This window comes from Heliangelus exortis, chromosome 8 (genome assembly GCF_036169615.1).
Source record: "Heliangelus exortis chromosome 8, bHelExo1.hap1, whole genome shotgun sequence".
NCBI lineage: Eukaryota > Metazoa > Chordata > Aves > Apodiformes > Trochilidae > Heliangelus > Heliangelus exortis.
The window spans coordinates 27,342,084-27,365,019 of NC_092429.1; the positions used below are offsets into that span (position 1 = coordinate 27,342,084).

Consider the following 22,936-nt stretch of genomic DNA (forward strand, 5'->3'; position numbering starts at 1 on the left):
GATGGAGAATCCCAGACCCAGGTTGGAAGGGACCTTAATGGTCACCTAGTTCCGACCCCCCTCAGACCCTCTGGTACCTCTCACTAGACCAGGTTGATCCAAGCCCCATCCAACCTGGCCTTGAACGCTTCCAGGGATGGGGCAGCCACTGATTACCTGGGCAGCCCTTGCCAGTGTCTCACCACGCTCACACTGAAGAATTTCTTCCTAATATCTCATCTAAATCTCCCCTCTTTCAGTTTGAAGGGGCTCTCCTGTGTTGTATCACTCCATGACTTTCTAAGAAGTCCCTTTTCAGCTTTCCTGCAGCCCCTTCAGGTACTAGAAGGTGCTCCAAGGTTTCCCTGAAGCCTCCTCCAGGTTGACCTCAGCCAACTCTCTCAGCCTGTACCCAGACCAGAGGTGCACCAGGCCCTGCATCACCTTCATGGCCTCCTCTGCCCTTGCTCCAAGGGCTCCCACATCCTTGTGCTGAGAGCTCCAGCACCGTCCACATAAACACGTGCATACAACCACTGCACACATCCACCTCCACCAGCAAAAAATGGTGCTCACACAGTGGCAGAGACACAAGCCCATGTGCACACACGTGAACACACTTGCAAGGACATCCCTTGTACATACACACACGTGTGCAAATCTTTACTTGGGGGTCACAGCAAAGAGGACGTTCTTGAAGCCTCTCTTGGTCACAAATATCTGGTGACCAACTGGCTATTTGTGCACACGTGTAGGGGTCTCCCTTTGTTTTCACAAAACTTCTTCACTTTGATTAAAAATTAGGCAACAAGTTCACAAGCTGGAACCTAAGACACCAAGGGACAGAAACCTCTTTTTGTTTGGAAACCCAAGAGAGTGCAATTCTCATGTGTTTGGTGCTGAACTATGAGCTGTTGTTGGGTAATCTTGGTTCCATACGGGCAAAGTGTGTATAGTGGTACTTGTTGCCCATTGCAGAAGCTCTGCTGTCTCATCCAGTCTTGGTGCTCACACAGAGTGATGGAGCAAGGTTCAAGCTGCCATAATTCCTGCATGGGAACCAATTCTGAGCTCCTCTCTGCTCAGCCACCTCCCCTGGTGATGGGCCCAGAGCTCCTCAGCTCACCCCACTGGATGTCAGCATGAGTTTGGGATGGGAATGTCTTGGTGCCATCACTGGTCTGGCTCCAGAGCTGCAAGAGGTCTTGTCAAGAGGAAATATGGTGCTTCTCTTCTGCATGTTCCCACCTGGGATGATGTGCAACCCCCTACCCTTGGGGTGTGCAACTCTGTGCTGGTATGAGATGTGGGGGTTGCCCTTTACTAGAAGGATCTTTCACTGGTTCCTTTCATTGAGAAGCGATTGAAACCCAGGTGAGACACCTGAAAACGAATTTTTTTTTAAATTCTAACCCAAATCCCCACTAATTTTGCCTAGGAACTTCAGCAGGGCAGGCATCTTCTCTCTTCAGCCTTCCTCTGTAGCTTTTACCACCTGCAGCTGTAGGACCATCAGGTGCTGCTGCTGCTGCAGGAAAAGGGCACAAAGGTAAAAAAATCATGGGTGGCTAAACTATCTTACTGCCTGATGATCCCCATCACAACCCAGCTCCTGGTGTGCATGTCCAAAACTCTGCCTGCTCCATTTCATGCCAGGCTTTGACCTTAAACACCAGGGAGTGAATGGTTGAGGTGGCTCATTCAGATGTTTCTCACTGCCTCCTCATGGTGGGGAGAAGATTTGGTCAGTGCTGTCTGAACTTTTGCTTCCCTGCTGAGTCCCAGGGTGGGTAAGGGATATGGTATATCAGCTGTCACTTAGCAATGCTGCCAGATGGGGTTTGGGCACAGGAGTGATGCCTGCCAAGCTGCAGTAGAGTGGCCAGCATGATGAAATGTCACCAGGGCACAGAGACAACAGCACGCACAGGAAGAGGCTCCTCACCTCCAGCACACCCTATATGCATGGGAGGAGGTGATTTCACCTTCTTTTCCCCAATGGTTTCCCTTCCAGATGCTCCCTTTCCAGCCCTCACTGCCATTGCCCTGCAGCACCAGAGAGCCCCGAGATCTTCAGCTGATTTGGGCACCAACCCAGCAGAGGGTGGCAAGCAGCCACTTGCCATCTGTGGCCCTGGTACAGCAGGGATAGACAGAAGGCAGAAAAGATGATTCACTTGGTTCTATCATCTGAAAAATAGCATGGAGAAAACCAGCAACTTCTCTACGATGACACAGGTGTCTTGGAGCAGTGCTGCAAAATTGCTGCCTGAAGGACTGAAGGAGTGAGGCTGGACCTGTTAAGCTCACCTGAACTTGTGGTTTGCCTGTGGTTTGTTTAATTTTTTTGTTAATTTTGCCTGTGGTTTGCACTGAAGGGTATTTCTGCTCCAGAATCAGTCTGGCTCTTTGCCATCTGGCCAGTTGAGCCCCATAAGCAGTGGGGCTGCACAGTAGAAAGCAGGGATGGGGCTCCTTGGTCTTCCTGGCACTGCCTTTCACCTTGTCTCTCCTCTTGGATTTCTTCCTCTTGGAAGAAATCTTCCACCTTTTGCACTGACAGTTTGCAAACTCTTTATAACAAGCCAAATCTATTGGAGAAAATGGCAAATTCCTGCGTTGGGAACAGGGGGGTCTTTGGCAAGGACTGAGCTTAGAAGTGTCTCCTGAGAAGAGGGTAGAGGTCCCATGGAGGCTTCTCCCAGCTCATCCAGCTCCTTTCCCTGCAAGCTGTTCCCAGGTGAATTTGGGCACCTTTCACTGACCCCTGCTGCTGCTGGACCCAGCAAACACAAACCATGAAATCCTGCTGAGGAGTCAGAGGGGTTGAAACCAGTCATGAAGCCACCTCCATGCAATTCAGAGCCTTTGCTGTCTGGAGTTGTCAAGGGGCTTAGCTCTGTTCCCCACATGTAAATAAGTTTTGGTAATGCAGCAATCCCCATTAAAAAAAAAATAAATAAAAAAGACCTTTCCTTGAGAATTAAGGATCAAAAGCTGTTGAATTAAGGAGCCCTTCACTTTATGGCCCAGTTGGAGTAAAATCCCTGGTTCCCACAAAAGCAGGTTTTTCATTTACATGCATTTTTGAGATACAATCTGAATGTATCCAACCAAAAGTCAGACCTTCCAACCCAGACCCTGGGAGGGAAAGGATTTGCAAATATAAGGAAACCAGACTGGACTGACCAGGCTGAGCCAGCCAAGCTGAACCAGTTGATCATGGAGCAACCCTACAGGGCAGTGCATGGAGGCACCTGGGCAAGGCTTGGGGGAGCTGCCATGGTGTGAGCCTGGTTGAGCTGCTGAACCAGCTCTGAGGCCACACTGGGTGGGAGAAACCTTCAATTTCTGATGAACCAAGAAGCAGTCACTTGAACAAGGAAAGAGTGAGTAGGGCTGGACTTAAAGAGGAGACTTAAAACTGAGGTCTGAAAATTCATCAGCATCCTGGGGATCATGGCCAGGTTGCTGCCTCTTCCAGCTCAAAAGTTTCTCTCTTGGAACCATAGTTGATCACATCCTGGAAGAAGGTGCCAAAGGGTAATGTGGAATAAAACTTCCATGGGTGGGCTCCTGGAGATCTGTTGAGGCTGTGGGACCCATCCCCCAGGTCATGGTGGCCTCTACAAGCTGATCCCAAGCACTGTGCAGCATTTTTAGGACACTGGTCTGACTTTCCAGGATATCCCCTTGGCAGGGTGAGTGGAGTAACATGTTTCTTTCTCCCCCATATCCAGCAGCTGAACACTGGCCACTGGTGTAATGAGTTCTGCCAGCATTTTAATGTCTCTGTTTATTATCTATCTCTATTTATTATCATCTATTAATGATTCTATCTGAAGTTACAGCTCAGCTGTGCAGGGGGGATGGATCAGCACAGTCAGGGTTGGAGTGGCATTCAGTGGGATGGGTATGAGAGGCAGAGGCACTTGTGATGGCTTTTTCTCTCCCTTCCTAGAAGGATTTAGATGTTTTTTTTTACTGTGAAAGGGTATTTCTTCCCAGGATGCACAGCTCTCAGGGAATAAAAAGTAAATCTATTAGATACCTTATGAATTATAAAGATTAAAAGGGAATTCTTTAAAATATGCAGCCTTTTATGTGGTTTGGTTTTTCTTTGTCCTGAATCACATTTGTGAGGGAATAATGAAGACCTGACAAACCTCTCTCTATACAAAGTTCCTGCAGTGTTCTGATTGGCTATATTTCAATGAGAGAGGTTATAATTGATGATGCTTTCATCACTAACAATTAAAAATCAAAGTAGTATAATCTGGGATGACAACAAATACATTTTAATCACAGTAGCATAATTACTGAGGACGAATACAGGGGAAAATTAAGATTGTTTTGGTTTCTTCATGCTTTGTTTCTGCCTTGGAGTTCTTCAGTTGCTTTTGAATGCTAATTTTCCAGGTTCACAATATTTAGATTGAAATAATCATTGAACCTGTAGAAGTTCTCAGGCTTTACCATTGAGTTGAGCTGGACTTTCATCTTTCCTTCACAGTTTCCATCCACAGCAACAGGAAAACGTGGTGTCTCAAGGATGTAAGGCTTGGCACCAAGACAGAGATGCAGCCACATCTGTTTGTGGAAGCAGGGAAAAAGTTTGTGCACAAAAAAAGGGACTTGCAGAGCTGGACTCTGCAACATGGAGAGGATATTCCTGGCAATTGTGCTACTGAAGAAGGATGGGATTAGGCTCTGATTTCATCCACCTCCCTCTTCCTGTCTTAAGCAGCCTTGAAGAAATGTCTTCTCCTCTGATTGTTAAGTGGGGATGGTCAAGCCAGATCAGTGTTTAAAAGGTCTGTGAAATGCTGAGCTTCTACAGCAAGAGAAGCTATCAAAAGGTGTAAAATTTCTCCATGCTTGGGACGATGAGACTTTCCCTCTGGGGAGCAGAGCAGATCAGCTTCACTCCTGGGCATTTTGGCCTGGGTATTTTGTCATTCTCTGGGTCTGCTGTCCTCACCCAGGGATCAAATCCTGTGTAATTAATGGAATTGTAAGCCACAGTTATTGACTCATTAATGACAACATGCTTTGACCTCCCTGAGAAATCTGCTTTATGATAAGACTTTTATCAGAAATCACTGGAAGCAAAACTCGGGGGGGGGGCGGGTGAGATTGATTTTTGGCTCCCTAATTGGCCCCCAGGCACAAAAACATTTGCAGTAGAATTTCACAAGAAGCAGAGCAGACCAATCAGCAGTCACATCCACTCCTCAAAAATGCTGTGTGGGGGAAAGAGGACAAGTCCAGAGGCAAGGGAATCCAGAAGAGCCCTGTGAGAGATAAGAGTGGCCAGGGGAGAGAAATTCATGGACATGATGTCTTCAGGGACACAACCCTTCCAACAGGGCAGAAACTCAGAGGGAAGCACAAAATTCTTCAATTTGGATGAAAAGCCACAAAAAACCTGTGAAGGCTTTGACATCTTTTGCTGCTGTGGCTGGAAAATATTCAAGAGGAGTGAGAAGAGGTAAAGGGGAAATTGCCCTGATGGGTTACAGCTTCCCTCATAGAGCTGCCCCAAGGAAAGGATCTGCTCAGCACTTATATTGGCATTAAGGGGATTAAATAATGCTGGCAACAACCCATTTCAGGTGCACTTGAAAATACCTGGAGTTCCCTACAGCCCAGGCCTGAGCAGTGAACCTCTGAGGTCTTTTGGGGTGGCTCTGGAAATGGACTGGGCTCTGGAAAGAACACCTGAGAAAAACACTGCCTGTTGCCTCCTGGATGAGATCTGGTTGTGATCTGAAGAGCTGCTGCAGAAAACCAGACTATGCCACCCTCTTCCTGGCTGAAAAGCCCCCAGATCAAGCTTCTGCCTTTATATTTCCCCTCTCCTATCCCCATGCAGCCACAGAGGCTGCCCTGGAAACTCCTCTTCACCTTTATCAAACCTGCTGAGCTCAGAAATGCACTTGCAGAGGCAGATAACAGTGGCCTCTCCTCCAGTTTCTTCATTTAAGGTCTGGCATGATGCTAAAGTGGACTGAAAAAAAATAGGCAACAACCTTTTATTTTAAGCTGGTGCAAGTTAACAGTGCACATCAACAATAACTGTATTTTTAAGGATTTTATTTTAGTGAGATTGCTGCTGGGGGGAAGGAAGAAAAGATACCAGAGTGCTCTTTGCAGGTTGGTGGCCACTTCATAGGCAAGCTGAATGATATTGTTCTGCCTGGGAGCAAGGGATTCTCTCCAGGAAAAAAAAAAAAAAAAAAAAAAAAAAAGGTGATAAAAGGTGGAAAAGTGAGCATTTGTTTGGCCAAGGCTAAAGAATGGAACTGGAATACTGGGATCAGCCCCTTGGAGAAGAGTGAGGGAGAAAGCCAAGAGGAAAATCCCAAGTCAGCATCACTGTGCTGCAAAAACAGGTGATTAATGAAGGATTATGGATGAAAAAAAGGGGTGGAAGTGAGGGGCTGGTGGGAGGGGAAGCAGCACCAGCTTAAGGTGCTTCTGCTTTGGAAACATGAGTAGCTCAGCACCTCTGTAATAAGAAGGAATGGATGGAAAATTACATGGACAGGAGTACATGCTGCCTGCTGGGACTCCTCCAAGGTGCAGGCTCCCCAAAATGTGGCTCAGGAGCTGGATGGCCAAGGCTCTGGATCATGTAGAAAACTGGAATCAGGGAAAGCCCTGGCCAAAATGCTCTGAGAGACAGAGCTTAGCTAAGCTGCATTTGTGCATTGACCCAGGAGATAGAATTTCACAGGGTCCTGTGGCAGCTCTGCAGACTCAGCCTCTTTTAGCCCAACACATGTCCTGGGCAAGCAGGAACAGCCCCAGTTTGCCCAGCACTCAACCAGTTTCCTCCTGCTCTGCAGCTGGGAGCCCAGAGAGGCTGAAGCTGAGCCCAGAGCCCTTGCTGAGGTGCCTGCCCCAGGCACTGTGCAGCGTTGGATGGGAGGTTTGGTGGCATGGCTCCCTGCCCAGCCCTGATTGCACTGAAACCAGGAAACAAATATGCTGCAGCCTCTGGAGGTTTCTTGCTCAGACATGTGGGGCTCTGAAAATCACTTCTCTAAAACACGTTCTCGTTTCAACCTGAGGGGGAAAAAAAAAAAAAATCCGAAGGGATTTATTTTTGAAATTCTATCTGTCATTTTGTCCTCGAGGTCACTTACATGCTCAAAGGACACAGTCTGCATTAACCACTCGGTGCTCATCTGATCCCCAAAAGACAAATTTGAGCATGAAGCAAGCCCCAAGGTCAGTGCTGGAGGCAGGGGCACAGGGTGTCAATAGAATAAATATTCAGCTGTGAGGTCATGGACCAGAGGGAATGGATGGAAGCTGCATCAGGGGAGGTTTAGGCTGGATGTTAGGGAATATTTTTTCACTGAGAGGGTTGTCAGGCATTGGAATGGCCCAGGACAGTGGTGGAGTCACCATCCCTGGAGGCATTAAAAGGCATTTGGACCCGGTCCTTAAGGACATGGTTTTGTAGTTGGATTATGGTGTTGGTCAAAGGTTGGACAGGATGATCCTGGAGGTCTCTTCCAACCTAAAAATTCTGTGATAAACTACTGTAGTGAGGCACATGCACCCATGTCCTGGCTCCACACCCACCCCTGCCAGCTCTGGGGCTGTGGATTGTGTCCCCAATGTCACATCTACCCACAGCCTGAGCTCTCTGCCCCCCAGGCTCTGCGGACAGTGCCACCCGTGGCAATCGGCACGGTGGCAATCTGAGAGGCGGGGTGACCGTCGCTAAATCCTGGGAATCCTGCGGTGTGGAAAGGGGCAGCCTGCTTGACCCGCGCGTCCTTCCCTAAAACCTTCGCTGTCAGGAAAGTGCGAGGCCCCCGGTGCTGAGGGACGAGGCCTCCATCCCCGCCGCCTCCTCCCGCTCCGTGAAGGGGGACCCGACACAACGAGGTGTCCCTACGAAGGGCCCGCGACCGGATAGACCGTATCAACCGGTTCCGGACCGTATCAAACCGGTTCCGGCTCCAATCCCGGCAGCGGCGGGAGGGAAGGCGCCGCGGTTGTCATGACGACGCCCCGCTGCCCCCTCGGTTGCCATGGCAGCAGGGGAGCCAATAAGCGGACGCAGCCGCGGAGCGGAGGGGTAAGGGGAAGGGTTTGATGGTGGCACCGTCGGAAGTGCTGGCGGGGGTGGGGTTCGGTTCGGCCCGGCCCGGAAACGCGGCGGGAGGCCCGGGGGAAACCTCGGAGGAGAAGGATACGGCGGTTCGGGCGAAAGGCGAGGTTTGCTGAGGTTGCTGAAGGGACCCGGAGCGGTGTTACCGGAGCCGACGGGGCGCCGGGCGTCTCTGCCCATCCGGAGCGGAGAGAGGGGACACTCAGCCCGCCCCTTCCTCCCCGCCGCCCCTCCTCCTCCTCCTCAGCGGCAGGCCCTGCACGGGAAGATGGCGGCGGCGGCTGGAGGCGGCAACGGCACCAGCAGCGGCACCACCACCACCACCGGCACCACCACCACCAGCGGAGGCGGCGTGGGGGCGGCTGGCCGGCCCGGGCTGTGAGACCCGCGGCGGAACCGAGCGGCGAGCGGCGGAGGATGAGCCTGCTGTGTGCGCAGTATCTCCGGTGAGAAGCGGCCGGCGAGCGGAGGGGCGGCGGGAGGAGGAGGAAGGAGGAGGGGGGGGGGGAAATCGCCGCCTGCCCTGAGGCGAGGCCGCAGCCGGCGGGGTCCTCTCAGGAGTGGGGAGGCCCCTGGGCGGTAGCGAGGAGTTCAGGGGGGTTCTGGGGGGGGAAAAGGGGGGACACGGACTCGGCCTCCACGTTCCCGGGCCCCGCAGCGTTGTCGGGGAGTGGGGGCCGCGGAAGGGAGAGCCCCGGGTGCCGCTTTGCTGAGGGAGAAGCGAGGAGGCGAGGGCTCCCCAGCAAGGTCAAGCGGGTGCTTTGGAGGAGTGTGGAGGGCAGGGAATGTTCTTTGAGGCACTGAGGTGGTGGGGATGTTGGAGGACCCGGAGTCACGGCGAGGGCAGAGCCGAAGCGGGGCTGGAATTCCGCTGAGGAGTTTTGGGTGAAGGGGAGCAGCAGGAGCAGCCCTGGGCCTGCTCTGAGTCCTCATGGCAGCTGACACGGGGCCATGGGGTTTGGGCACTGCCCGCCTGGAAATGCTACTTTGAAATCCTCCTCTGAAGGGAAGGAAACGTTCCCAAGGCTGTGAAGAGATCCCCCCCATGGGGATAGAGGAGAACTCTTTTGGGTGAGGTTTTCTTCTGGGTGTGAAGCTCTCTGTCTCCCGTGCTGATGGGAAAGGAGACACAAACGGCTTAACAGGCACTCCAAAATGCTAAATATTGCATTGCCTGAGATGTGTTGTCTCCTCCAGCCTTCCCAGAGCTTATGGAAAAGGTGTATATGTGCCAAAAGGGCATGCACACTCTTCCTGAAGAGTTCAGGCCTTGGGAAGGATTTTTAGGGGGTGAATGTAATGTGCCTTTATGTTATAAAAAATCCCCCAGTTTCTGTTCAGTGCTCTGAACGCACTGGCTCAGCTTCCTGATTCTCCAAACCCTCCTCTTCCTCCTTGTCTTGTATCTGTCTGCCTGCTGGTAGTGCAGGTCCTGTCTCAAGTAAAAAAAAAAAAAAAAAAAAAAGCAATAATTTTCTCTAATAGCAAGTTTAGGAACCTTTTTCCTCTCCAGGCTGCTAACTTTTGCTGTCTTAAAAACTTCTTCATTCTTTCTTTATGGTTATATTAGGGAAAAAGCTCTTTTAGCCTTACTCTTAGCTCTCCTCTACCAGTGAGAGACTTGCTTTTGTATTTTAGCATATGTCTTGATCACATTGTAAGCTCTTGCTCCCCCCTCCCTTCTTCCCTCCCTGTGACCACCACTGCTAAATTCCCTCTTGCACTGTCCCAGTCACCTTCCTGCACCACCAGGCTCTTTCTTAGCATTCTGTGTTCTGCTGAGATCTTCCTTGTATGCATCTGGGCAGTCATCACCTCTTCGTTGCAGCTTACTCTCCAACACTTACCCTGGGCCTTTGTCACTTTTTTCTTGAGTGCTTTGTTTTTATTGTGCCTCATACAATGGAACTGAAGCATCTGGGTATTGTAATGGCTCCTGTATTTGTCCAACAACCTTATCTCCTCCTTAAAAATCAGACAAACAAACAAGAAAACCCAAACAAAAACAAAAAGACCAACAAACAAAAATAGGACACTCCCTCTCCCAGTTCAGGCACTTCATAGTCTTTGTAGTCTTCACCTCCTTCCTCTAAAAAACATTAGGGATTGTTCCTCTGTGGGGAAGGTAAGCTTGGGGACAGTTTCCTTAAAAGCTGTGAAATGCTTTTTACAACTACAGAGTGTATATATAAATGGTTTGATTTGCATAGGGCAGAAATTGAGCTGTGATTGCTGCAGAGGAAGCTCACAAAGAAAAGGAGGAACAGAGCCTGAAACTCTCAGAGCCAGTTCTGTTAGCCCTTTGCCTTAAGGAGGAGACCATCCTCCTCCTTCATCTAGCATTACAAGCTGGATCTGGGTATAATCTGGAGGAATAAATAGATGAAAGTATAATGATGTGAAAGGGCAACTTATCAAAGCATGCCAGTTGGAGATGTGGAGCAATTAGTCTCTGTGAGTCTTCGTAATCTTAAGAGGAGATACAGACAAGTTTTTGTGGGAAATCTTTCTCTGTGTATTTGAAGTTTTGCATTGCTAAGGTGACCACGTGGTGGTTCAATAACTACTGAAATAAATGCTCTGCAAGAATGTGAGGAAAGGGGCAAGGAGGAAAGGACTTTTAGCTGAAGTGTCTTTAACTCCTCTGCTACTCATCTCTCAAAACCTCTATGAATCAGGTGTTTTAAAATGTTGTCCTTGAAGGATTCTGCCCCTTCAGTCTAAGTGCAAGAACTGAGAAGCACCTGATACTCTGTAGGAGTCTTCCAGAAGGAACAAAGAAGGCAGACATCAGGTACCAAGTCTTCCAAAAGTTGCAGGAGAGTCTGGTTTTGAGTCATCTCCATAAGGTGCAGGAAAGTCTTGGGGTTTTTGCTTTCCTAGTCTTGTTATCCTTTTCAAGGTCACCTTTCAAGTGCACTGGAGTGTCTTTTGTCCTACCTGGTTTCCTAGATTCTTCTCTCAGGTCATTGTTTGAATAACTTCTTAAAGATTTGCACCAGTCTGGTCAGGTGTGTAGGCCTCTCAGGAGGTTCTTTCAAAGAGCTCTTAGGAAACAGAGGCCTGGTTCCCAGCTCTCTGGCCTCATCTGGCTAATGATTTGTATCCTTGTAAGTTATGCTGCTTTGAGAATCTGCAAGCAGTCCACATAAATAAAATTAATCTCATGGGGCAGTCACCTTAGAGTAAACAGTTCATGTATTTGTAATTTTTAAGCAAAATCTGACTACTGGTAGTATTTCTAACATCATGCTGCAGAAACTTCAGTGTGTAATGTCCATGTTCATTCACTTTAAAGAAATGATCTTTAGTGCCCATTTTATATGTTACTGTTCAAAATGTAGTTAACTTGGCTTCAGCAGCTTAGCAGTTTGTGATAGATTGCATTTCACAAAGATGTGACCTCAGTTACTACTTCAGTGTGCCATTCCCCTGGTACCTTGTGCCTTTTAGCACTCTGTAAACACAGAATAAAAAGTGTTTGAATTACAGGGCTTGAACACCTCTTAGAAATTCTAGTGCAGACAAACTAGTAGGTAGTTTCCTGTAGTCTTATAATGAGGCTATGACCAACTTCATTAAAGGTTTGACTGCTTCAGTAATTTCAGCTGTGGCTCTCTTTTCAAAGACTCATCAGTAAGTCCATTAACTTCTGCATCTTCCCTGTCTCTTCATGGTTGCTCCTGTGTTTCCTGCCAAGCCATGATGCCTGCCCTGCAGTGTTTCTTTGCTGAAGGGTGGAGTGAAGGTAACTCAGTGCTGCAGTCTTGGGGCATGAGCATGTTCTGGAACCCGAGTTGGTGGTTTTCAGTGTTGGAAAGGCACAAACCAGAGTCCTGTTTGAAACCCAGAATGAATCTCAAGTGAGACAGGCAGGGTCAGTTATTTAATTGTCTTGAGAATATGTGGAGGAACAAGTTAACAAATGGGGCTTCAGTGTTAGCAGAGGCTCTTGTAATGCCTGCCTGCAGTGAGCTGGGGTGACAAGGTAACTTTGGGCTGGAGATGACCTCAGGAGGTCCCTGTCCCACCTCCTGCTCAAAGGAGGAGCAGCTTAAGCCAGAACAGGTTGCTCAGAACTTGTTCTACTCAGCCCTTGAGATCCTTCAAGGATGGAGGCAGCTCAGACTTCAGGGCAGCATGGGCTTGACAGTCCTCGTGGTAGACAAGATTTTCTTTACGTCCAGCCTGAACCTCTCAAATTTTAACTGTGCTTCTCATCTCTCCTGCCACATGCAGCTGTGGAGAGCCTGCTTCCTTCTCAATCCCCTCCCTGTGGGCATGTGGCTGCTGTGGGTGCCCTGAAGATGTTCCTGCCCCAGGCTGACCAAGCCCCATCTTGTTCCTCTAGCCCTGAATGAAAGTGCTCCAGCCCCGAACACCCTGGGGGCCTCTGCTGACCTCATGTGGTTGATCTGCATCTTTCTTGATTTGTCTTGATACCTGAACAAGACCAGTCAGTCCCAGAAAGTGTCCCCTCCAGCTTTTTTATGTTCTGCAGTGATTAATGCTATTTTCAGGCATTGCTTAAACTTGAGTTTTGAACAGGGAAGGTGTAGTGAGGAGACCTTGGCCTTTCAGGAGGCACCTCTTTGTACAGTGTTTTCTTTTGGAGAACATAAAGGGAAAGTGTCTCTTCTTTCTTTGCCTCTTTTTTTTTTTTTTTTTTTTCCTCCATACAAGGTGTTTCTAGCATTTGATAACTAGAATTGCTGCCAGTATTTAGTATGAGCAACACTCCTGATTTCTTTAAGGGTGAAAGTAGTGGTCTGAAAAGGGAAGTAAGATTGATGCTGTTTACTACTGATCAATAAGCTTTTTGTGGTGACATATAAAATAAAAAGAATTGCAATTTCAAAAAGTGTTAAGCAGCTCTCTCAGCTGAGCTTTCTGCCCAAGGAAATCCATCTTGCTGTGAATCTCAGGACACACACTGTGTCTCCTGGGTCTCTGAGCCTGTTTTCACCACCCTCAAGCCCTGCAGTGGCTCAGCCAGGCTGTGGTAGTTGTAGTTCTGCTACCCAGGGACAACTTGTGCTGGAGTCACAAGTTGTAAAAGTGCTGTTACAACTCATACTTCTTTTCAAGCCTAGATTCCTGATGAAATTAAGTTCATGTGCCTGTACCTCTTACCGATGATTTTCTCCTCTTTATCAAATGGCTCTAACCAATTTTAGCAGTTTCCTGCAGAGGGACAGAAGTTTCCAAATTGATTGTTGTCATTGACTTGGTGAAATTTAGTTGGTTAGAAAAGTGATTCCAAATGAGGAGAGCTCAGCTGGTGGAAAGCAGCAGATGCAGAGCTTCGTGTCAGCTGTGGCCTGTGCTTTTTTGAGCAGGGGCTTTGAGTTTGCTCCTCTTTGCAAAGTCTGAGTGCAGCTAGAACAGTGCATTAAGAGAGTAGATAGATACACATCTGTAGTAGCAAGGGGTTTAATGCAGTTTGGTGGGTGGTAGGTGTGTTTTTTTCATCACTTCAGTGCATGGTAGGAATATACATTTGTTTGGTGGATGTTTTCTATTTAAATACTCAATGTAAAGAATGCTGTGATATCCAAGTTATTCATAAAATCTTTCTTCTCTCTTAACAGTACATCTCCCACACAGTGATTTCATAACAAGTAACCTTAGCCTGCTCCAGTGAGATGGTTTTTTCTTCTACATAAGCAGCTCTGGACAGTGAATTGTATCACTAACTTTTACCTCAGGCAACTTAAAAGCTTTATTTAAATCAATTTGCATGGGATGTGAAGCTGCTGTGCTGGGTTTGCCTCACTGATGCATTTTTTGGGTGTCTTGGTAAGAAAAGGCTGATGAGGATGGCTTGGGTTGATGGGAGCAGGGGGTGACTTGATGGAAAGGCCTTGGCATCTTCCCTGCTCTGCTCAGCCACTCAGGAGTGACAGGGAAAAGGAGTAGCTGCAGATCAGGTGGCTGGGGGTGGAGGAGAGGATTATTTGTTGTACTGTCTGATTTTGTGGGATGAGGAGCTGCTTGGGGTTTAGGAGTTTTAAGGTCTTTCATCTCTGCCATTGGATCTTCCCAGCTGGTAGGAGCAGACTCCTTGGAGCAAGGAATGCTGGAAGAGCAGTTAGGAAAACCAGCTCTGTATAGGGAGTTACTGCTGTTATTAATTTGAACTCGAGGCTTGTCCTTATCTCACTTGAAAACTGCAGAGCTGCTGTCAAGTAGGAGGGGGATAAAACCACAGATTTGTTTCCCTAAAATCATCAGCAGAATCACATCCTTTTGTCCTCTGCTTTTGTGCTATATTACTGATGTATGTATGGCATCAGAACTTGATTTCTCCTCCTAACTGCAGTGAAAAGAAGACTAACTTCATATTTATTGGAGAGTGACATGAGGAGTGATGGAGCTGACTTGTGGGCAGTAGTTCCTTACTATTTCCTCCAAAAGGAAGTGCAGGTGGTTGGTTTTGGTCTGGATCTCATTTCTGATCCAGCTCTGAGGCCTGTCTTGAGGTCACATTTCTAGCCCTGTCTGACTGCTATTTAAGAACCTCTGAGAGTAAACCTGGGACTTTCCAAAAAAAAAAAAAAAAAGAAAAAGGAAATGGCTTAGGCAGTGTGTTGGTAATGTGCCTTTCGGTTCCTCTGAATTAAATCAGCATCTACCTGTTCAGATCAATGTAATGCTCTCAGTTGGGGTGGAATAAGAGCTTTTTGAATAGCAGTTGGCCTGTTTTCTCTTTCTGTATTCCAATAGGACTTTTCTCAGATTACTCACAAGGGCTTCTGCTCTCCAGGGGTTACCACAAGGAACCAGAAGGCTGAGGGAGTCCCTTGGGATTGTTACACAGCTGTGTGGGGCAGACTGAATGTCAATGATGGGACTCAAATCAGAGATACCCTTGAGGTACTTGGGAGTCCTGCTAGAGCTAATTTTCTCTTCTACCTTTAGGGAAAAGAAATGCTATTTTTTCTGGAATGATTTCTCTAGCACACCAGCAGCCTGTTTCTCATACTTAAATTTCATTGTCTGTGGTGTTGAAAGTATCCTCTAGTGCTCAGCTCTGCTCAAGAGTTTTCTGCTTCATCTAATACTGATATCTGTCAACATTTTTTTTCCCCTCATCCTCTGAAGCATTGTCTGCTTTGAGTCTGTGGGCTCCACTTGTCACATGGCTGAATTATCTCAGAGCTGTTCTGTAGGTCTCAGGAAAGGACAGATTAATTCTGAAAGTATTTCCAGTGAAACCTTAGGATTGACTCTGCCAAATGAATGTAAGGAAAATTTCTTACATAGCTTTACAGGACCTTAGGCAGAGAGAAGACTGTTTGTGTGCAGTAAAGCAGACCTTTTGGGTATGAAGGGTCTCTATTCAGGACTTTTGTGTTTCTTGGTGCCTTGATAGCTGTTCTTCTTTGACCAGGCTACAGACAAGGGCAGTTTATTTGGATGCAGTTCTAAACTCTCCAGTAGTCTGTGTTATTTTCTCTTACAGGAATAGAAAGAAATTAATTTTTAATAAATCTGTTGGGAAGACCTTTTTTTTTTTTTTCCTTTTCCAATAATCTTATAAATTCTGCTACTCTATTTTCTGTTGCAATGAAAGTCTCCTGGTATTTGCTTTGCCATTTCCTGTTTCAGTCTCCCAGTGATGTAAAGAGAGCACATGGATATTGCTATGTGTCAAACAGCTGCAACTCTGTGATAATTTTTTTTTTTTTTAATCCAGGGTTTCCTGTAGCCAGCAGGGAACCTTTGACAGCCTCCAGCTTCAGTTCCTCCTGCAGTCAGTAAGGGGTTGGGCACCTTTGGGCATTCAGATTCTTTATTTGAGGTAACATGAGGCATTCAGAGGACTCTCTGGGGTTGTCTTTCCAGACTAGAAATGCTGATGATCTCCACCTGTGAAGAGGGGTAGAAAGAAGGATGGAACAAGACTTTTTCCTGTTGGATAGATGCAAGTTGTCTGTCTTGGAGTGGTGTGAATACTTGTGAAGGGCAATGTAGTGACAAAACATGGAGGCTTGATCTAGATATTCCCTGAAAACAAGTCTCCTTGTGGGGCTGTTTTTTGGGAATGGCACTAAGAATAGAGTCCCAGGGACTAAAGACATGTTTTTTCATGTTAAAGAAGAACCTGAAAATATAAAATATGAAAGAATGTCAAAACTGTAGTGGCTTTAGAGCTTAAGCAGCCAGCAGTTCCTAGTAAAACAGAGGAAATGTTATTTCAGTGTGGCAAAAAAAAGATGAGATTTAAGGCTACTTTTCTGGATGGATTATAAGTTATTAAAAGATGAAGAATAAACTTGGAATAAAAAAAATCTTGAAGATGAGTGTCTTAATACCATGAAATGCACAAAGTTGAACATACTCATGAAATTTTTAACTAGAAAAGAAGTGATTAACTGTGTAACATGCACTGTCAACATTCATTTGAATTAATACAGGATGCCTTAATTTAGAAGCCTGTCACATAGCATATGCTAGGCTGTGAATTTCTGGCAGTTTCCCCACCCAATTTTATTGAACTATTTCTTTAACTATTACTTAACTACTGTTTCATTCTAGAGATTTATTTAGTTTCAGTGTAAGCTGTAGGAATTATGGCACATGGGGCAAAGACTCTGTAGGGGGTTGTGGCTCTTGCCAGGTGTACAGTTCAGCTTAAGTACTTGTATTCTGGTCTTGATATCAAAGACTTGAGGCTATACAGGAAATATTTCTGGTGCCTTTCTAGTGAAGATGTCAGGTGCCTGTGCTGATGCTGCTTGTGCAGCTATGTAGTAGTTTGGTAGCTTCCATCATAGATGATGAGGCAGAAGTGAATGCTAAAAAAAGTGATGTGTCCACCTGGAACATTGTTATGGAGTCAGAATTTGGGGATGCTCTTTCAGAATCAGGTAAAATTCTGCTTTTAAGGATGGTTAAAAATGTATTTTGTATCATGTGTAACTGATTCTATTCCTGAAATAATGCTTTGACTACAAAACCAGAAACTACTATGCTGGAGTGTTAAGAAATGTGGCCCAAAAATGTGGCAGATCAGAAAGACCTGAACATTTTTTGGGCCTCTAAGAACTCAGCCTCAGGAAATTGTATTTGTATGGTTGAAAGTGCTCTTGAACATATGGATTTCAGATTTTGGGGTCAGAGTAGCATGATTTGCCTGTTGCCCATGCTTTGCTTTTGGAGGCTGAAATCCAGTGCCAGTAAAATGCTCTGGATACACTGGTGTACAATACAGAACACTTGATGACAAGGTCAGAATTATTGTGCTTGTGAAGTGAAATGCCAGGGCTGAATTGGTTTGTGCAACCTGAGAGATGAGTTAATAACTGGCAATTTATTTTGTAGTCACGTGCTGAACCTTTTCCCAGCACCATCCCTTCTTGCAGCAAAGGGTCACAAAATGTTTTCTCCATCTAACCAGTGAGGACACCACCAGCTCCTCCACCACTGTGCAAAGGTAGCAGTGGGTTGAGCAAGGGTCTTGGTGTTTGCTGAAGGATTTGGGGGGAGGCAGGAGCCAGAGTGGGTGATTTCAAGGTTTATCATTACCCTTTAAGTCAAGGTGTAGTGCCATGGGGAAATGGCTTAGCTTGGATAAGCTGTGCTGGCTGGGACTTACCTGCTTTGGAGGTGTTTGCCCCTGGAGGACTTCAAAAACAAGCAGTGCAGATGTTGTCAGGAATAACAGCAGTGTAAGGGAATGGGCTGTGTAGCTTTTTGGGGTCTTTCCAGCCTTAGGATTTGGTGCCCAGGCTGGATGTGTTAGCCCATTGCTGTGGAGCCATTGCAGAGTAAAATGAATGTAACAAACATCTGACTGTTGGACAGGGGACTGCACACTGCAAAGAAACCTGCATTCAGATTTTAGTTTTCTGTAGAGTTCATATCCAGGAAAAATCTACTAAATCCAAGAATGTTTCCATGCATGATTCCTAAAGCAGGTACTGATTTGTAGCTGGCAGAACATTGTGTGAGCTTCAAGACCTTTTTATTTCTGCAGGTAAGGTGTTAAGCTTTACATTTGAAATAAAATTATTTTCATAGAAATGCTTAATCCCCCCACAGGAGGATTAACCTTGGAAGTTACAGATTTGCTCAGATGCTTGCTCCTAACCAATTAATTAGTTTTGAAAACAGGAAAGGTAAGTTACTGTTTAACAGGCAGTTCCTGGGAGCACTCTGCAGGGTGATGGCTGCAGCAGTTTCATTCAGAAGAAGTAGTTTGGACCTGTTTGAGAGCAGAGCTGCAGAGATCAGTTGGATGCAGCTAAGTGAGCTGCACAGCTTCAGCCAGGATGGAGTTTTCTTGGAACTTGTGTTCAACAGGGCTCAAAAGCTCCAAGCTGCATCCTTCCTCAACAGGGTTAGTTCCTTTTGTGTTGTATCCATGCTGAGCTAATAAAATTTGCTAAGCAGGTTGGATCTGTTAGAGATTTTTCCTTCACCTGAACCAGAGAGTAGCTTTCCAGGATGTTTCTGGACTCTCAGGTATTGCAGTGGGAGCCATCCCATCAAGATAAGCCACTCCTCAAGTGAGGAAAACCAAGAGGAAGAAAACCAACAACAGGAGAGTTGTGTCAGTAAACCAGAAGTCAAATTTGAGGTTCTGTAAGAAACTCTCCATTCCACAGCTTCACACAGCTCAAGCAGGTTTTCTTGGTACTTTGTCATGCTTCTGCTTTTCCTGAAACATGTAGTAAATATTGCTGATTGAGTGGTTTGAGGTGAGAATTTAATTACACCTTTTTTTTGTTTGTTTTAGTGAGAAATCACAGTCTCAGATAGAGGTGCATTAAATGTGGGGGGGTAGTGGATCCCATCTCTTACTCTTTCTTATTCCCATGCTTTTTTTTGCAAAATAATTCTTCAGATATTCTCTAGTTGAAAAGTAAGCACTGCCTCTGTGTTTCTGATAGAGAATGGGGAGCAGCTGATGAGACTCCTGTAAATTTTTGGCAATGATGCACTGAGTAGCATTTAATTATCTTAAATGGACAATATAATTCTCCCTGACTGTTGTGCAGCTTTCGTGCCATTGTTGTGCTTTCAGAATGTGCATTGCATTTAATTTCAAGATGGAAAATTGGAAATAATTTCCAAGATGTAGCTTGCAGCTAGGATCATGTTCAGATGGAGTCTGAGGTGCTATTTGTCATAGCTTGTTTAAACTGTGCAGTGTCCTTTCACACCAAAAAGTCTCAGTTATGAAAAACTATTTTAAGACTTCTGGATTTGCCACATTAGTGCACAAATATGTGTTTTGTGTGATGCTTACACAGTTGGGCTTAGAAAATCAGTGGGGCTGGGCAAAAAACAGCTTCTTGCAAGAATTTGGTGACTGCAACAAACCATTTAAATATCAGTATCATAAAATCCTAGAATTGGCTGGGTTAGAAGGGACCTCAGAGATCATCAAGTCCAACCCTTGATCCACTCCCACTGCAGTTCCCAGCCCATGGCACTGAGTGCCACATCCAGGCTCTTTGGAAATATCTCCAGGGATGGAGAATCCACCCCTTCCCTGGGCAGCCCATTCCAATGTCTGATCACCCTCTCCCTAAAGAAATTCTTTCTAATGTCCAACCTAACCCTCCCCTGGCACAACTTGAGACCTCTTGTGCCCTCTTGTCTTGCTGAGAGTTGCCTGGGAAAAGAGCCCAACCCCCCCCCCCGGCTCCAACCTCCTTTCAGGGAGTTGGAGAGAGTGATGAGGTCTCCCCTGAGCCTCCTCTTCTCCAGCCTCAACACCCCCAGCTCCCTCAGCCTCTCCTCATAGGATCTGTGCTCCAGTCCCTTCACCAGCCCAGTTGCCCCAGTAACTTTGCTTTAGGTCTGATTTTTTTTTAAGGTCTTGACTATCTGGGCATCTTGGTATTAGTGCTTGAAGAACACATGTTCAAAATGCTGAACACTGCCCCATCAATCATAATTAGCTTACTACAAGCACAGAGGAAGAGGACACTCACACTTTTTAGTTTTGCCACCTCTGGTGATGCCATCTCATGTATTTGCTCTTTCTCCATCTGTTGCTTAGCAAGGAAGACAGAATCCTGAATTCCCACTGAGTGACACCTCTTTTGTGGCAGTTTCCTCCTTTGCAGACATGAATCATTCTTGGCATTACTGAGCATAAGGATCAGGGGTAATTTTGGAGCTGGGGATTTAAAGGAAGGGGATCCAAAGAAAAAGCAGCAAGGTTTTTCTTATCCAGAGCTACTGGTGGAGGTTAGAGGCACCAAAAAACTGCTGGAGCTATAGAGCATTGGAAATACTGCTCTCTTCACACCAGGTGGGGAGGGGACTTGCCAGGGGAAAATGTCACCTTTGTATCTAGCTCCTGGCTGCAGGCACTCTGTGCCCCAGCTCCCCAGCCAGGTGAGAGGACAGATTTCCTCTGTTGTGCAAGATCATGGCACTAAATTAGCTTTGTAATTGCCTGGCTTTGAGCTGAATACTCTGTGTTTTCCTAGGAGAAATTGTACTATGTCTGAGGAGGGTTGGCATCTGCTCCCTGTTTTCAGCTGATCTGGCTTCTGCAAGGCTGACTGAAATAGAAAAACTTTCCAAAACTGATGTGGTGATATCCATCCACAGCTGAGCTCAATGCTCCTATTTCCACATTGTTCATAATTCTAGACATGTTTTTTGTAATGAAAAAGAAGTTGAATAATGTTATGTGAGGGTTTAATGCTGGGCCAGCAATTAAAACAAATGATGGATGCTCTTTATAATCCCCCCTCCCTCTTAGAGAAAGGAGAGAGAAAAAGGGAGAGAGATTTACAGGTTGGAAACTAAACTACAGAACTTGCATGAAACAGCAAGGATGAAAAAGAAAATTATTAAATATCTACAAATATAAGCAAGATGTCCTTACATCATCACTGTGAAAAAGTCCCAGTCTGGGCTCATGGAGCCAGTGGCAGACAGGAGCTGGGTGCAGGAACACATGGATTCAGGAGGGCATGGATTAAAGGCAGATAAACAGAATCCTCCCAGGCTGCCTGCCACTGACAAATAACTTGACCCTTGTGATCCCTCAAATTTGTCCTAAATATGACGCACATGGAATGGAATCCTCCATTTGGTGAGTTCTGGTCATGTGTGAGCTCCACTCCTCCCTAAAGCAGGGTTGGAGGTGTGACCTCTTTACTCCTTTTCTCTTTCCAGAGCAAAAAAATGTTTTTCAGGACTGAGCAGTAGCCTTGGTTCTGCAGGACCATTCTCAAGCTATAACTATAAATATTGTGTTACCAGTCCCAGCAGCAGACAGTGGCTGTGAAACATGCAGGTTGCAGCTACTTAGAAGAAACTTAGCTGGAAGTAAAATTGCAAGAAATAAAATTAATTCTATCCTGTCTCAAACCAGGACACGTTGACTTATTTTAATACGGATTTTCTGCAGTTTCCAGCCTGTAACACAAGGACAGATTTTACCAGGTCAGGATCTGTGCTCTGACAAATGAGCACTGGTGTTACTATGTGTTTATCACAACTGAAACCTGATATTCTATGCACTGTCATACAAGGGCATAATTTGCTGGGGGCTTTTTTTGTTTTGCTTGTGGTTTTTGTTGAGGAAGTCATTCTGTTGCTTTTCCTTGCTCAGTCTCAAGACACCGTGGGAATTGCTGTGGGAATTCTGGTAGATTAGGTGCAAACCTTTGGCATCACACTTAGCACTGTAGTCATAAGAACTAATAATAATCAAAGATCCCTCATTAGGAATAGTGTGTGAGTAGAGATTTATGATTTTTCTCTCTGAGATCTGTATCTTTTTCAGGCAGTGGGGTGTCAATGCTCAAGTGGATTGCAAGAAACTTTTGTGCCATCACACATTTAAGATTGAAAAACTGGCTTGTCCAATGGGGAGTATGAAGATTAAGGACCCTGTCTTAAACCTTTTGGCTTTGATTTGTTCTCAGATAATCTGCGAAGCTGACGAGTTGTCAGCCAATGCAGTGAATGTGTTACTGTATGGATGCTGATAAGAAAAGAGTATTCCATAAATGCATTAATTTGTTGACTATTTCCTAAGGTGTTGCTTAAAATATGCAAAAATATCCATGTCTTGAAGTGCCACACGTATTAAGTATCTGTTCTTTCCTTAGTGTGCCTTTTTTATAGGCACAAGATGGGTTTTAATCCTTTCAAAATTTGCTCTTTTCTGTATTATCATGGTTACCTGCAGAGCTCTGCTCTCAGCTCCTGGTGTGTAAAGAAAGTAAAGGGTACTGGAGCTCCTGTACTTTCTTTCATGAGCAAACATCCATTCAGAGAGTAGTTTTCTCCCTTATGGATCCAGTAAAATCCAGGTGAGTAGTAGGTGAAGATGTAAAGTTAAAGAACAGCATAGTCAGTATTCTAAAAACATCTTTACAAATGAGTGACTGGAGAATTCAGCTGATGTGTCTTGAGCTGGTCTTAATACTGTACATTTACTCCAAGCTATTTTTGTTTGTATTGAAAAATAGAAATATAGAAAATTGAGTGTTTAGTTTGCAGGTTACTCTCCTGGCTTAAATTTTAGAACTCCATGGGACAGACACAGGAATACTGCTGGTCCTAAATGCCTGCAGACCACATCCTGTATCTCAGGTATTTAACTCTCATCTGCAGCTCTGCTTTTCTGACAAGGCTCAGACTTGCTCCTGTTCTTGTTGTGAGCTCTGGGCTTTGAGGAGATCCAAAGTAGAGACAGCTGAACTCTGGAAACCTTAGCAGGGTTTCTAGAACTCTGGAAACATTAGCAGGGTTGAAGACTTGTAATTCCTGCCCTGTAGACTAAAAATCAGGAAAGTAAGCACATAGAAACTTCCTTCAGGGGAGGTTTTACCAGTCGGGCAC

The 22,936-nt window shown here is 45.9% G+C and overlaps 1 protein-coding gene across 5 annotated transcripts in view; it reads left to right on the top strand.

Annotated features, from left to right (window-relative positions):
* The first annotated feature begins 8,059 nt into the window (after window positions 1-8,059).
* Window positions 8,060-22,936, top strand: part of SMG7 (SMG7 nonsense mediated mRNA decay factor) — a 53,870-nt gene continuing 38,993 nt past the window's right edge. The window contains exon 1 of one of the 5 annotated variants that reach the window (XM_071751211.1): window positions 8,060-8,556. In XM_071751211.1, coding sequence (XP_071607312.1) covers window positions 8,528-8,556 — 29 coding nt within the window. In that variant the 5' untranslated portion in view covers window positions 8,060-8,527. The remainder of the gene's footprint in view (window positions 8,557-22,936) is intronic. The other 4 variants (XM_071751214.1, XM_071751215.1, XM_071751216.1 and 1 more) reach the window with 4 other exon arrangements.